The sequence below is a fragment of the Anolis carolinensis genome, chromosome 3 (assembly GCF_035594765.1).
Source record: "Anolis carolinensis isolate JA03-04 chromosome 3, rAnoCar3.1.pri, whole genome shotgun sequence".
In the NCBI taxonomy this organism is placed as follows: Eukaryota; Metazoa; Chordata; class Lepidosauria; order Squamata; family Dactyloidae; genus Anolis; species Anolis carolinensis.
The window spans coordinates 111,762,381-111,776,874 of NC_085843.1; the positions used below are offsets into that span (position 1 = coordinate 111,762,381).

The window sequence follows — 14,494 nt, forward strand, 5'->3', positions numbered from 1 at the left end:
ATACATGATCATGCTGTGAACAAGAAGAGAAATGTTAAAAACTAGTTATTTCAATCAGTTGGCTTTGAAGACCATCTTTGTGTGATTTGAATGAACCTAGAGCTTTTCCCTCTCATTCACAGAGATTCTTGTCAAGCACTTAAGAAGGAAGTATCTGCTAAATCAATAAAAATGTGATTTTTCTTTTATATTGCCTCGCTAATGAAATGCAGAGCTGAAACAAGTACTGCATTTCAGGTTTTCTAGTCAAATTGGATTGTTTTCTTTGACATACTTACGCCTTGCAGATCCATGAAATGTAGTCTTCCAAATTATGGTAAATGTTGGTTTCAGCATAAATATATTATCATAATTATGTCAATATTACTGGGAAATGCTGAAGCAAAAAGGAATCAAATGTGCAATATTAGTTTAATGAATATAGAAAAATGCAGGGCTTGAACTTTTTAAATTAAATCTTTACTAACATAAGCCAGAAGAGAGCCGCAGAAGTAAGAATCATATGCCTTTCTAAAGCAAAAAGTGAACTTTACTATTCTGATAATGCTGTCTATACAGCATAATTTAAAAACGATATCTGGATGCATGTTGCATTCTAGGTGATTATTACAAGGAAATGCATTATGGCAAAAGGTCTATAATCGAAACTAATTATGAAGATAGATATGAAAGATATATTTTGCATTCACCATTTCAGAATTGAATATGGTTTCTTCCCTGGAAAACCGATCTCCTTTTTATGTACTAAAACTAAGTCATTAGGTCTCATTTTAAATAAAAATGTTTTATCTCTATGTTTTTACGGAAACTGCAAGCAGATAATTAAATTAAATTAAATAAATTTGTGAAATACAATACACAGAAAAATAAGAAGATTCCATTCATCATAAATAATAAGATTCCATGAAGACAGTCATTAAACATGTGCAATAATTGCTACTGGGTGACAGACACAAATTAAGTCGCCCATTTCAGCTTTCCATAGAAAACTACATTTGATCAGCCCAAAAATGCCAAATACTGTACACTAAAATCTTCTACATGACCCTTTTATTATGTAAAGCTGGAACTCCCAAGTACATCTGGACAAGCAAACTAAATAGTAAACAATTGTAAATGTTCCAGTTTGCAGAACATTTAAAAGGGAAATAAAATGCAGTGAATTACACAGAATTGCCTTTCCTACAGGATGCTGCTAATCGGTGTTCTTAAAGTTTATTTTCCAACAGTAATAATGGGGGGAAAGTATTATTTGTTTTAAGGCCACCAAATTACTGGTATTTTTCATTTTAAGAGTTTCATGTTTTTTTTATGACATCCAGATGACTCTAGGGGCAAGCATCAAAAGAAAATCCGAAGCAAAACTCAAAATTTTCTTAATCTTTATGCTGCTGATGGACTGAGGACTTTGTGCATTGCAAAAAAAGTAAGCACTTAAAATCTCCTGAGAAATTATTTTCAAGGGTTGTCTTTTGGGTTTTGGAGGTTTTTAAATAATAAAATGGTTTGGCCACAACCTGGAATCAATAGTAAACTCTACCATTTTGTTATTAGGAAACTCTGTGCTGGCCTGTAGCATATATTTTCTGTCTTCTTATTCTTGCTTTCTTTTTCCAACAGGTGCTGAGTAAGGAGGAATATTCTTGCTGGTTAAAAAGTCACATTGAAGCAGAATCTTCTATTGACAACCGAGAGGAGCTGCTGTTTCAGTCAGCCACTCGTATAGAGACAGATCTACATCTATTAGGTAAACTCAGAATATAAACAGGTGAAAATGGTATGCATAACAATTGAGAATGACTTGAAAATAGGGATATAAATGGGGACATCAGTTCATTTCTCAATTTCATTTTCAAACTTCTTCATAATGTGAATGGAGCAAGTAAGGAAATTGAATCTAATGTAGAAAAAAATGGATATAGTATACTTCTAGATCAGGGGTCCCCAAACTATGACCTATGGGCCAGATGTAGCCTTCCATTTACCCGGCCCCCTCCCTAAGTCTGAAAAGACTTGAAGGCACACAACAATGACAATTCTAATTAGCTTGACTATCTCATCAGCCAAAAACAGGCCCACACTCCCCACTGAAATATTGGTAAAGTTATGTTGCTTAATATTGTTCTTCTTTTTAATATTTATTGTTCTTCTTGCAGTGTTTTTTTTCACTGCAAATAGGATACATGCAGTGTGCTTAGGAATTTGTTCTTTTCTGCAAACTGTAGTCTGCCCCCCCAACAGTCTGAAGGACGGTGAACTGGCCCTTTATTTAAAATGTTTGAGGATCCTTGTTCTAGATCCTAGAGCTTTGAGTGCTAAATTATTCAAAATCTGGATCCTTTTTTTCTTTCATTGTGTTTGTGCTGAATTGAGGGGGGGGATTTGAGAGAGAGGCTCCTCATCTTTAATATCTATCTAACCGGTGAGTGTTGGAAAGAGCTGGACCTGTTGCCTTTGGACAGTGCAGATAAATGTAAAATTGATACATTCCTTTTGGAAGAATGTACTAAAATTCACATTTTTTCCAATTCCAGATAGAAATAATTTCAGGTTGAAATTATCAAATGTAGGAAAGCGTAAAACTAACATCACTTCACATCCCTGCTTAAGCCATTCCTACCAATTGTCCAGATCTCAACCCAGTTACAATCAAGAGGTGAATCAGTTGACATGGCTGGCAAATTCTGAAGTGCAGCTACTCGAGCATTCAGTTTTCTAGACCAAAAATTCTAGGCAAGTAAGAATATAACATAAAATGGGTCTATAATCCCATGTTGCATGATTTCAGTGCTTTGTCATTAACTCCAGTACCTGGACTTCATGAAGTTTTTCAATCACTGAGATCTTTGTATCAATTCAAAAGATAGTTTTGTTCTGTTTCATCACTATTGACTTTGGATGTAGGTGTAAACTTTAATGCATTAAATCCTACTGGATAAATGAAAGCAGGCGCCCTGTCAAAACTAAACCATCTGCTCTGCCAATTAAGCCCTGAGAAGCCTTCTCAGAAATGGGAAAATGTAAGCTCATAGACCAATCAATGCTCACAAACTGCAGAGCGGAAGAAAAGGAACCACTGAGAAAAAAAGGTTTCCACTGCCAACTTCCATCAGCAGCAACAAAACTGACACAAAGCGGCTGCTTCCAAAAGTACATTTCCACTGGACTTTTTCCTGCTCATACTTTTTGTTTTGATTGCATGCTGAGAAGAGAAAGAAATTGATAAGGTGGGAGAAAAGAGAGAGAAATGACTATGATACATATTTGTACAAATGTAGGAATGGTCACTTTGGATTCTGAAATGTTTTATCTTTCAAATTGCATTAAAGCTGGTCTTTCCCAGAGCTTGGGATTCTTTATACTACAACTACCGGCATGGATGCTTGTAGGATTTCCAGCCCCAAAAAATATCTTCCAAGCTCTGATAATTTCAGACACAGTAACAGCTGGTGGTTCCACTATACAAGAGACAAGGAGTGTGCTCCAGAGTTTGATGTAAACTAGAAATGAGCAGTCCATGTTTCTCAAACCTATCCCAAAATAGGTTCATTAGCTTGATGCCTTTAAAGTTTCAACTAAAACTAAAACTAGAGCAGCTTTGCCACTTCACTGACATCAGAGTCACCAGCTTTAGTTCCAACGCTCACCTTAGGCACAAATCTAAATATTAATATATTACAAGTTATTTTTTTGTAAATAGACAAAGGTAATATCAGCATTGCCCCTAAGAAGGTCTGTTCTTTATCCAGAGGTGGTCAGATAAGATATGATTCACAACAATTCAGGTGTACACTTCAAGCTGAAAGCAGCCAAACTTTACTGATTTCTATCTTCCCTTGTTTCCTCAACTTTTTTACTTGGGGCCTGTTTACACTTTGCAGCTATTCTAATTTAAGTGTCATGGCTCCATGCTTTGAAATGCAGGCATTTGCAACTAAGAAAGAAGCTAGAGTTGTCTGGTTGAGAATTCTAAATACCCTTCTCTAAACTGAAAATCCCATGATTCACTGGAATGTTATTGGTCAACAGAGTAAACTTGCCCTATATCTAAGATGTCAGTTTGGTTATTTCTTTCCCTTAACAACAACTCCTTGAAATCGTAGTTCCATCTTCTTTTCTTATGTGACAGGTGCAACTGGCATTGAAGACCGTTTACAGGATGGAGTCCCAGAAACCATTGCAAACCTTCGCCGGGCTGGGCTGCAGATCTGGGTTCTAACTGGAGATAAGCAAGAAACAGCGATTAATATTGCTTATGCTTGCAAGCTGCTGGATCATGATGAAGAAATCATTACCTTGAATGCTGATTCATTGGTATGATTACATTGTCATGCAGTATGAGGCTTGTAAAACAGGTAGTGTCAAACTATACACAGCTTGCCTACTATGTATTGCTGCTTGAAAGCTTCTTGAGAGTTATCAAGCTACAATGTCCCCCTGGGGGAGAAGAGCGGTATATAAATAAAATAAAATAAATAAATTATAAATGTCCTATTGCAATCGGGACCATCCCTGCATGCTCTGTGAACTACTAAGCCAAACACAGTCTATAAAACATTTGTGGAAAATGCAGTGTCTTAATAAAAACTCCTTATTTCTTTTTAATGATATAGAAATTACAAGGGAATGAGAAGGCATGGTCTTACACATGTCAGACCAAGATGGAGCGTGTGTGGTCTTCCAATTCATATTGGACCTCAGCTCATATCTCTCACCATTGATGATGCTAGCTAGGACTAATGGAAGTTGAAGTTTAGAAGTGTTGAAGTCTAGAAGGGTTCAAACTGTGTGTTAAGTCATATCATGTGTCTGGTTTGCAGCTCAAGTTAAATAAGGTTGTTTAGATAATTTCCTACTATGAAATGGACAATCTTGTTTATTGAAATTCTGCTGAAAATTAAATACTATTGTCTTTTTATTATTCAATTTCTTATTTTAAATCTCATCTTTTTCTGTGTGGATATTTCCTTGGGACCAGAATATTATGACTAGCTAAGCGTGATTGTCATTCAATTATCACAGGAAGCACATAAAAGGTTTCATTTAACTTCCCTAGGAGTAGTCAGCTAAAGGAATGACCATGTTTAGTTGTTGCAAAATGCCAGAGAATCTGGTGACACATTAAAGACTAGCAGATTTCTTGTGGATTACATTTTCATGGATTACATCTTCACCAGAAAACTGTATATACATAATACTTAATGTTCTTACCCATAATCTTTCTACCTTCATATCATAGCAATCCTGATCTGTGATTCAACACACACTTGTGCAAAGAAAGACAAGTGGGAATTGATTCCTGTGATTTTGACAAATGGTAAAAGCTAAGCCTGGAAAAGATTATGTGGTCCAAAAAGGTGACTTTTCTATGTCACAATAGTGTGAAGCTCATAACATACTGAATAGTTCACAGTTCCCTTCCCTCAAAAACAGTCTTAAAGGTTCAGCTCTCACCACAATAAAGGGAAATTCACTGTGTGAACTGAACCCTTGGAAGCCTTGGGACATTGTCACTAAAAAGGATCCTTTCCCTTCTCAAGAGCCAAATAATTGACAGCAGGGAAGCTGGAAAAGCCATGTGATCCAAGGATAAGGGTTGAAAAGTATGGAATTTATACACTTTTACAGACCCCCATATCTTAATGCCTTCTTAAAATAAAGGAATCCATAAATATATGTGATCTGTGTTACTATAGTTTCTGAATCAAATGCTTTTCTTCAGCTGCCTCTTCTATCAAACATTAGGTAGGTGAGAGTGGTGGTGTCTCCCCAGAGCTGTTTGCCTGCCACCAAGGGTGGTTAGTTTTATGGGCCCAACTGGTGCCTTTTATTTTATTTATTTTTGAAAAAGTCCAGATTTTGAACTGATTTTGGTACCTTAAAAATAATTCTACTTGCCTTCATTTGATTAGTGTTTGAGATACTTTTTTATTTATTTGTTGCTCCAGTGCTAACGATAGACTAGAAACATTATCATTCCAGGATAACTCAATTTGCACTAGAAACCATCCTTAACTATTTACTTTGGTTTATATATTTTCTATTTATATTGTTAACTTTCCAAAATAAAGCAGAAATATAAAAAGGACTTTATCTTAATTGTCAAAACCTGCCAAGACTCAATCCTTCTTTGATTTTTCCAATACAATAAAAATAGTGTCCAATTGTTCTGGAAGTTGTATATAGATTTATCTTTCAATATACAAGAGAGTTTCTCAATCTCTGTCAATTGAATCAACATTAGTAGCCAATCATACACTGAAGGAATGTTTTCTAATTTCCAATTTTGTGCATAAATAATGCAAGCAGCTGTTACTGGGAAAAACTTGTCTTTTTCCTATACTTCCATCAGTTAAACCCAGAAAAATACCTCTGGTTTAAGTTTGCAGTACTTCTTTCACTGCAACCCAGACAGCATTTTTGCAGGTTCACCATATATGAGGAAATGTGCCTTTCTGCTTTTTGCGTTTCCAGCCATTCTTATCACAATTTTTGTGAATTTTTGCCAATTTTGTTGGGGTGATATGCCATCTGAACAGAGCATGCTTTGAAGTTGCATTTACCATGATGATGATGATGATGATGATCATCATCATCATCATCATCATCATCTTTATTTATATCCTGCTCTATCTCCCCTTGGGGACTCAGGGCGGTTCCCAACAAAGGCAAATGTTCAATGCTCATATCAAAAAAGATAACCATAAAATTTAAACAAAAATCACAAAAATTAAATTATGAAACCAAGCATTATATGACATGAAGTTAAAAAATTAGACAATTAACAACAACAAATTAAATTATAACCATTTAGAAACAGCCTAGTCAGAGTGCTATACCCATTCCATTCTGTTTTATTCATACTACAAATTCTATCCCTCCTCCTCACTATATGCTTGAGAGCATAGGGAAGTCTTGAGCTGTTTCTTTCAAGGAGAGTAAGGTGGGGGCCATTTTGATCTTGGGAAGGGAGTTCCAAAGGCGGGAGGCAACCACTGAGAGGGCCCCCTCTCTCGTTCCCACCAACTGTGCTTGGGATGGGGGTGGGACCAAGAGCAGAGCCTCCTCAGCCGATTGAAGAGCCCGGGCAGGCTTATACAAGGAGATGTGATTTGCTAGATAGTCTGAGCCCATAACATTGCTGCTGGTATGGCATACCTTTCTTTCCTAATTATTATTATGTTCTGTTCTAGGAAATGTGTGCCACATTACTGGAACAACACCTGCACTGCTTAGAGTCTAAATTTTTGAACGAAACTTCAGAAAAATCTTCAGAGAAACAAACTGCAAAGTTGACTCCAGTCTACCTGACATCATCTTTGACACATCCCAGACTGGGCTTAGTCATTGATGGAAGAACACTGGCTTATGCCCTCGATAAAGGCCTAGAAGACAAGTTTCTTTTGCTGGCCAGGAGGTGTCGTTCTGTACTGTGCTGCCGTTCTACGCCAATTCAAAAAGGAATGGTTGTGAAACTGGTCAGGAGCAAACTCAAAACAATGACCTTGGCAATAGGCAAGTACTTCCCATTAACAAAAATGGATTTGCATGAGTGCAAAAGCAAAATGTCTTCTTTTGTTCAGACAGAATTATTGCTCTTCCATTCAAATCTGCAAGTCCTATTTCATCATTTCTTGGGAATATATGTATATATAAAAATGGCTATTCTTCCGTTTTGTTTTTTTTTCCTTAGAAAGCTTTTTTTAAAGGAATGTTGTTTGCAACATGGTCACATGTCTAAGCAATTTTAAAATAGAATGGATATGAAAGAAATTAGGGTCGACTGAAGAAATGGGGAAAATGAGTAAAATGTAAAAGTAAAATGTAAAATATAATTTTTGTGAAACAAAGTATTTACTATTGAAAAGGGATAAAAATTTAATTATGCAGAGGTTGGAGAGTTTGATACACATGCATACACCCACAAGCCATGGACCTTTTACTATGATGCTGTGGAAAACCTGTGCCAATTTTTATTTATTTAGTTTCAACAAAAAAAGCTTGGTGACATCACACTTCTGTTGGATGAATGGGTCTAATTCAAGGAAGCCTTAGGTTCAATCCAACCGCTTGAATTTTATAAATAGAAAGTTTTGGAAGACAGAAAAAAACCTTATTTTGAGGCCCCGAATCATCATCCGTTCTGTTTGTATGCCACTTTTCCACAGTAAAGTAATGCTGAAAGTATCTCAGAAAACTGTTGGTAAAATTAATATTAAAATCAACATATTAACATTTCCAGATTAGATTTCAACTGTGTTGAACATGTCATCATAAGTACAGACTAACTGAAATGTTACACTAAACGTTTTACAATAAGATTGAACTATTTTCTTATCATTGTATTAAGGTCTAGTATAAGCATTAGACAAAAAGGATTCAAGTACAGTATGACCACAGGACTGGTTTGACAAAATATATACTCTCTAGGCATTTTCTAGGTCCCCCAAAGTGACCCAATAGTATTCTTGGGCCTGAATTCCTTCATATAAATAGGGTTCACTATTAACTATGAGTTCATTACGAAGAGAAAAACTGTAAGCATCGTCCATTGTAATTACTTCTATTTCAGTCATTCCGTTCTGTGTCTGCCCAAGTCTAGATCCAACTCAGTAACTGCTTTCTGAGGGTGATTCCAGACAACACCAAAATCCACATTCTAAATTTTAAATCCTGGGATCTGACACACTTGTCTGTCCTGGGATATTGTCCCCCACCATCTTCAAAGTCTTCTTTTGAAGCGGATCAAGATGGAGGGCTGACAGGGGACATCTGGCTGAAGTTTTTTTAAAAAAATGTGCTGGACAGTATATGTGCACATGTGACTATCTTAATATAAATATAAGCAGATTTGAATGTGCACATAAGAGGTCCAATGCATAATGGAGGGAATTTTTTAAAAAAACTTCCACCTGATCTCTCTATTCCCGCAATTGTTAATTCAAGCTCTGTTTAAAATTACAAAGTTTAAAATAAAGAGTTTCAGGAAGTTCTCATTGCTTTCCACTTGTGCTTCCCTTAAGCCACCTGTGTGTCAATTTGACAGCCTGATCCACTGTCTCTTGCTTTTAAAAAGTGCATGGGCACTGGAGCAGTCTACATGGGGGGAAGGGAAGGAAAACATGTGTTTCGCATGACTGCGGAGATATAAAGTCATGAAAAGGTGTGCATTTTCTGGCTGGAATCAGCACCTTCTTTACACCATTTAAATTACAAGAGAGGGACTTGCTGAATTGTGTGGAGCATGGAAAGGAATTTCCAGTTGTATATACCTGATGCAAATGATTTGTATCATTGTAATCTAAGTAGAATGCACCAAACTAGGAATCATTTCTGACAAGTCATTTCTATGGCCTTTAAAGCAGATGTACAGTGCCAGCATTCTCTGGCAGCAACCATTAATTGAAGTTGGACTTCCATTTCATAGAAGAGGCTGAGAATCCCCTGTTCTAATGTGGAGTTAGGGGACTTGTGCCTGCCAGAAATTAATGAATGACTGCTTGCTTGATTCCTTGTCACTGTCAAGGCTGCATAGGGCTGATAGGAATTAAGATTCCAGTAATACCTACAGCTTTTCCAGCTCTTTAGTCTAATCCAGTGAAAATAACAATCGTGTGAGAAATCCATGTTAGTCTTTCTCTCACACCTAATTGCTTTGGTTTTAAAGAGGAAACAGACAAGGGAAGTGGTTTCTCCATGTGTTTCCCTTCAGCATTTCTATCTGTGGAAAAATACTGTTAGGTATATGACTATTGTGGATAGATAAAGAAGCAAAGATTTGTAGCAAACCTGTATTATTTTGAAATAAAATGCCATATGGTTATCTGCAGTGTTTTAGAACAATGAGAAAAAGACAGATCAGTTGTTGTACATTGTTCTTGGCATACCTCTGTCTTAACAATTAGATTCATATCTTCTGATTGCAAAGAGCAGACCATTATTGACTGGAAGAAGACATCTATCTTTCCCCTTTCAAAATATGCTGTTTTGCAGTGCAGCAGGATCAAGTTATTAAACTGGCTCAAGTAAAACTGAGGAAAGCAAAGAGGCCTAAAAATCTGTTCTCTCTTTAAAATAAAAGCTGCAATGTCAAGATTTCATATACAGTACCACATTTCTTATTTCATGGTATAGATTTAGATATAAACACTTCCCTGGTTTTAGTCCCTTTGTAATATTCCTGGTGAAATATTAATGCTTAACATGAGAGGTGTTTCCAGTAATTCACACTCTTTATCCCATGGATGACAACTTTGCTGTGAAGAACATGTGTTTTATACTTAATTTGATGGATATCTGTATGCTAATCAAAATTGTTCTCAAATAATGTATTTTAGAGTGGAACATAATCTCACATAAGTAAACATTGGGTTTTGTCACTATAGTTTGACAAAGCTTAATATCCCCATCTCTTTGTCTCTTCTTCTACATTCTCTTGGTTTCTGTTTGCTCTTTTGCCATTAGTAATCTCTTCCTCAGCTGTTAGCAAACAACATATTTTCTGGTTGTTACTAGGTGACGGAGCAAACGATGTCAGTATGATCCAAGTCGCTGATGTCGGGGTGGGGATCTCAGGTCCAGAAGGCATGCAGGTAACATATGCTTGCTGAAAAGCAACCCCAGGATAGAGCTGGGTTTGTATGTTTTCCATACGTCTGTTTGCATTTTTCTTTCCCTATTTGTTGCAAGAAACCGCTCCTTGACAGCTGCTGAAAAATTCAAATGTTCTTACAAGCTGCCTTAAGGTTGACCAAGCAGACTATGTAAAAAAAATTGTGAATCTTTTCTAGATTTCTCAAAGCTATGGTCAGATTTGACATGTTCTATATACACACTTAAATAAGAGGTATTTTATTTCAAAATAGAATTGAATAGATTCATAGAGTTGGAAGAGACCACAAGGGCCATCCAGTCCAACCGCTGCCATACATTAATTTTCAGGTCAAGGTCAAGCCGGCAGCAGAGGCTGGAGGACGTTGCTTGCAATATATGATATATTTATCTCTCATCTTACCCTCCCTTATCAGTATTTACTTTTCCAAAGCCTCCCTTGCTCTTAACCAAGGGAGTGTTTTGAAAAGGGAAAGAAGCCCTTGCAAGTCAGCAAGAAGAATATATATATATATATATATATATATATATATACACCCATTAATTTTATAAAAGCATTTTCTCCTGAAATATTTGTTAATCTCTGCTACAGATATAGTGTCCCCTCACTTTTCGCAGGGGTTAGGTTACAGGCCTGCCCGCGAAAAGTGGAAAACCGCGAAGTAGCGGCACTCTTTTTATTTTAATATTAATACATTACTGTATATTGAAACCTTTCTTATCAGTGCCAGCGGGCCTCTTTCTCCATGCCCGGTTGCTGGAAGAGGACGTACAAAGGCTGCAATGCCCGCTCGGTCCTTCCTGTTCACTAAGGGGAGAGGGCTCGAAGGACTCTTCCCTTCTCTCTCCCCAGCTTTCCTCTCTCTCAGCAAAGGCAGTAGGGAGAGGGACACACACACACACATACAGAGCGAAGCCAGGGGTGCAGGGGACTGTGGCAGGAAGGGGTTATGTGGCGGGAGAGGCATTGCCGAGGAGGCTTCCCTCGCAGGTGGTCTCCATCTGGGCAAGGGAGACGAAGAGGAGGAGGAGGAGGAAAGCCGGTGCCAGCCTGCCTGCCTACCTGGGCACGGGAGAAGGAAAATTTCCTAGGATGTTTTCAGGGCAAAAGAAGGAAGAAAGGAAAGGGAAAAGGAGAAAGAGGGCTCTGCTGCTTGGGAGCTGCTTGGGGGCAGGGCCACTGCAGCGGATGGAGTGGGAGGGAGGGATTGCAAGAGAGAGACGCCCCTCAGCACCCCTCCAAGGGCACCAGGGCTGAACAGACTGGCTATCCCTTCTCCTCCCTTCCTTCTCTCCTTGCTTCCCTCAGTCCCTGCCTTCCTCCTCAGCCCCGAGAGCATCTCCTCCTCCTGCGAGGGAGCCATCCCCAGGAGGTGTGATCCCTTCCCGCTGCAGAGAAGCCTCAAGGAGAGGAGTCCATGCCTTTCGAGATGCCAGCAGCCTTCTTTCCTTCCCAAACTCGGCATGGGATGGACTCCCTCCTAGACTGGGAGGGAATAGATTGAAACGTCCCACTCTTTCTCCCTCTCCCTCTCACCCCAAAGCCCCTTCCTTAGTTGGGAGCCACAGGTAACAGCCCAGATCCCCTCTCAGGCCAGATGAGATGTGTCCTCTTCCTCTGCTTGGCGCCCCAGTAGCAGCGCAAGCGAGGAGTGTGCGAGGAGGAGGGCGAGGAGGAGGGCGCCGGCAGTGGCAGGAGGGAGAGGACCGAGCCCGCCTTTTTTTTATTAGTATTTTTGAAAAACCACAATATAGCGAATACGCAAAAAGCGAACCGCGACTTTGCGAGGGAACACTGTATAAGCATTTCCCCCTGCAGGCATTTGCAATCCCTATGTACCTATATATCTGTATCTATCTATCTATCTACATTCATTTTATATATGAATTCCCCCCTCATATGTTTGCAAGTCTTTGCAAATCCTATATACACATAGATATCTAGAGATTTCCATGTACCTGTATATCTGTATCTATGTGTATACATTATTTTATATATGAATTTTTGCTTCACATGTTTGCAAGTCTTTGAAAATCCTATACATATATAATTATATATATACAGAGAGATGTCTAGATAGATATATATGAATATACATATATAGGTCTTGCAAATATTGCAGGGGAAATGCACACACACACAGAGAGATTTCTAGATAGATATAAACATAAATATATAGGGCTTGCAAATATTGCTGGAGGGAAATGCACATATATAGAGAAAGGATTTGCAAACGTTTCAGGGGGAAATGCATATGTGAAATTAGCATATATAATTATAGATCTATATCTAGGTCTGCATTGTTTATGTAGGCATTGAATGTTTGCCTGTTACTATCTTGGAAGCTGGCCTGAGTCCCCATGGGGAGATAGGGCAGGGTACAAATTAAGTTATTATTATTATTATTATTATTATTATTATTATTATTATTATTATTTATTGTTAATACCATATTGTTTTTGTTGACTCTAATTTTCCACTCACAGAGCTAGTTTACTGTTTTTCTTTGAAATACGGTAAATATGCAAAAACCTTTAACCTTTTGATGCCTCAAAATAATTTCACTGGGATCTATTTTCATTTTGAAATTTACCAGTAGCTGCTGCATTTTCCAGTCTCGGCTTATACTCGAGTCAACAAGTTTCCCCAGTTTTTTGTGGTAAAATTAGGTGTCTCAGCTTATATAAGGGTCGGCTTATACTCGGGTATATACGGTGTGTGTGTGTGTGTGTGTATGGTTCAGTATACACTGAACCATCAAAAAACAAAGGTATCTTAGATATGCAGAAAACAATTTCCTATTTTGGATTTCAAAATTCCAGATAAGGGAAGCTTAAACTGTACTAAATAAAATAGAATACTAAATAAAAATAAATCTCTAGAAATAGGGTTTTTAAAAAAAAATTCCAGCATAATGAGTTCAAAGAACCTGTTCCAGCTTCTGACACAGTGGCCATTTTCCTTTTTTGCCTAAAAGTTAATTTTAAGATCAACATACAGAATAATTTTTAAATAGCTTTTTTTTCACATCAGGAGCGACTTGAGAAACTACAAGTCACTTCTGGTGTGAGAGAATTAGCCATCTGCAAGGATGTTGCTCAGCGGATGCCCAAATGTTTTGATGTTTTTACCATCCTTGTGGGAGGCTTCTCTCATATCCCCGAATGGAGCTGGAGCTGATAGAGGGAGCTCATCCGCTGGGGTTGCTACCACTGCATCACTACCAACAAGTAGCTCCTTCCCAGAGACTTGCTTGTGACATTGCTTTTCTGGTGAAATGGCTCATCACCAGAAATGACACCATCAGAAAAGCAGCATCACCAGCAAGTCTTTCAAAAGCCGCTGCTTGTTGGCAACAATGCAACAGTGGGGCTATTAGAGATGTGGACAGTGGAGCAGGCTGGATCCAGACCAGTTTAGTTGTCCACACTTTCAAAAATCTGACATCACTTCTGGAGGCTCCAAAAAAAGTCTCTGTTCTATAGACATGGATTGAGGTCTGAATGTGGCGGTTCTGCTATGAATCCAGCTGTGCATCAAGATGAGTCCCCATGGCACCTGAGCAGTGGATCCAGTTTATTTTGGACTCATCTGTCTGCTCTTAAATATGCTTGATTAATTTATCTTACATTATTACTGTCCATCAATAAATTATTCACACTTGGAAGCAAGAGCTCATGGACAATTTCTCTTGGATAATCCCCTCCTTGGATTGTCACAAGAGAACTTCTGCATGCTCTGATGCTACAATGACAGAATCCTATAAATGATGAATGGAAGTTATCTTTTTCAATGTCCCACTAAATATTGATTTCACCACCAAAGAGCATATTGTCTTTTATAAGAGTTCCTTTATGAATGGGAATTAAGGAGTGGTTCATG

General features: G+C 38.0%; 1 protein-coding gene across 2 annotated transcripts in view; it reads left to right on the plus strand.

The window, feature by feature from the left end:
• atp10a (ATPase phospholipid transporting 10A (putative)) overlaps positions 1-14,494 on the plus strand; it is a 168,001-nt gene that overhangs the window by 135,659 nt on the left and 17,848 nt on the right. Inside the window, exons 11-15 of one of the 2 annotated variants that reach the window (XM_008107099.2) lie at positions 1,323-1,426; positions 1,621-1,747; positions 4,130-4,314; positions 7,194-7,515; positions 10,516-10,592. In XM_008107099.2, the coding sequence (XP_008105306.2) occupies positions 1,323-1,426; positions 1,621-1,747; positions 4,130-4,314; positions 7,194-7,515; positions 10,516-10,592 (815 nt within the window). Of the gene's footprint in view, positions 1-1,322; positions 1,427-1,620; positions 1,748-4,129; positions 4,315-7,193; positions 7,516-10,515; positions 10,593-14,494 lie in introns of those variants that run through there. The other variant, XM_062975364.1, reaches the window with a different exon arrangement.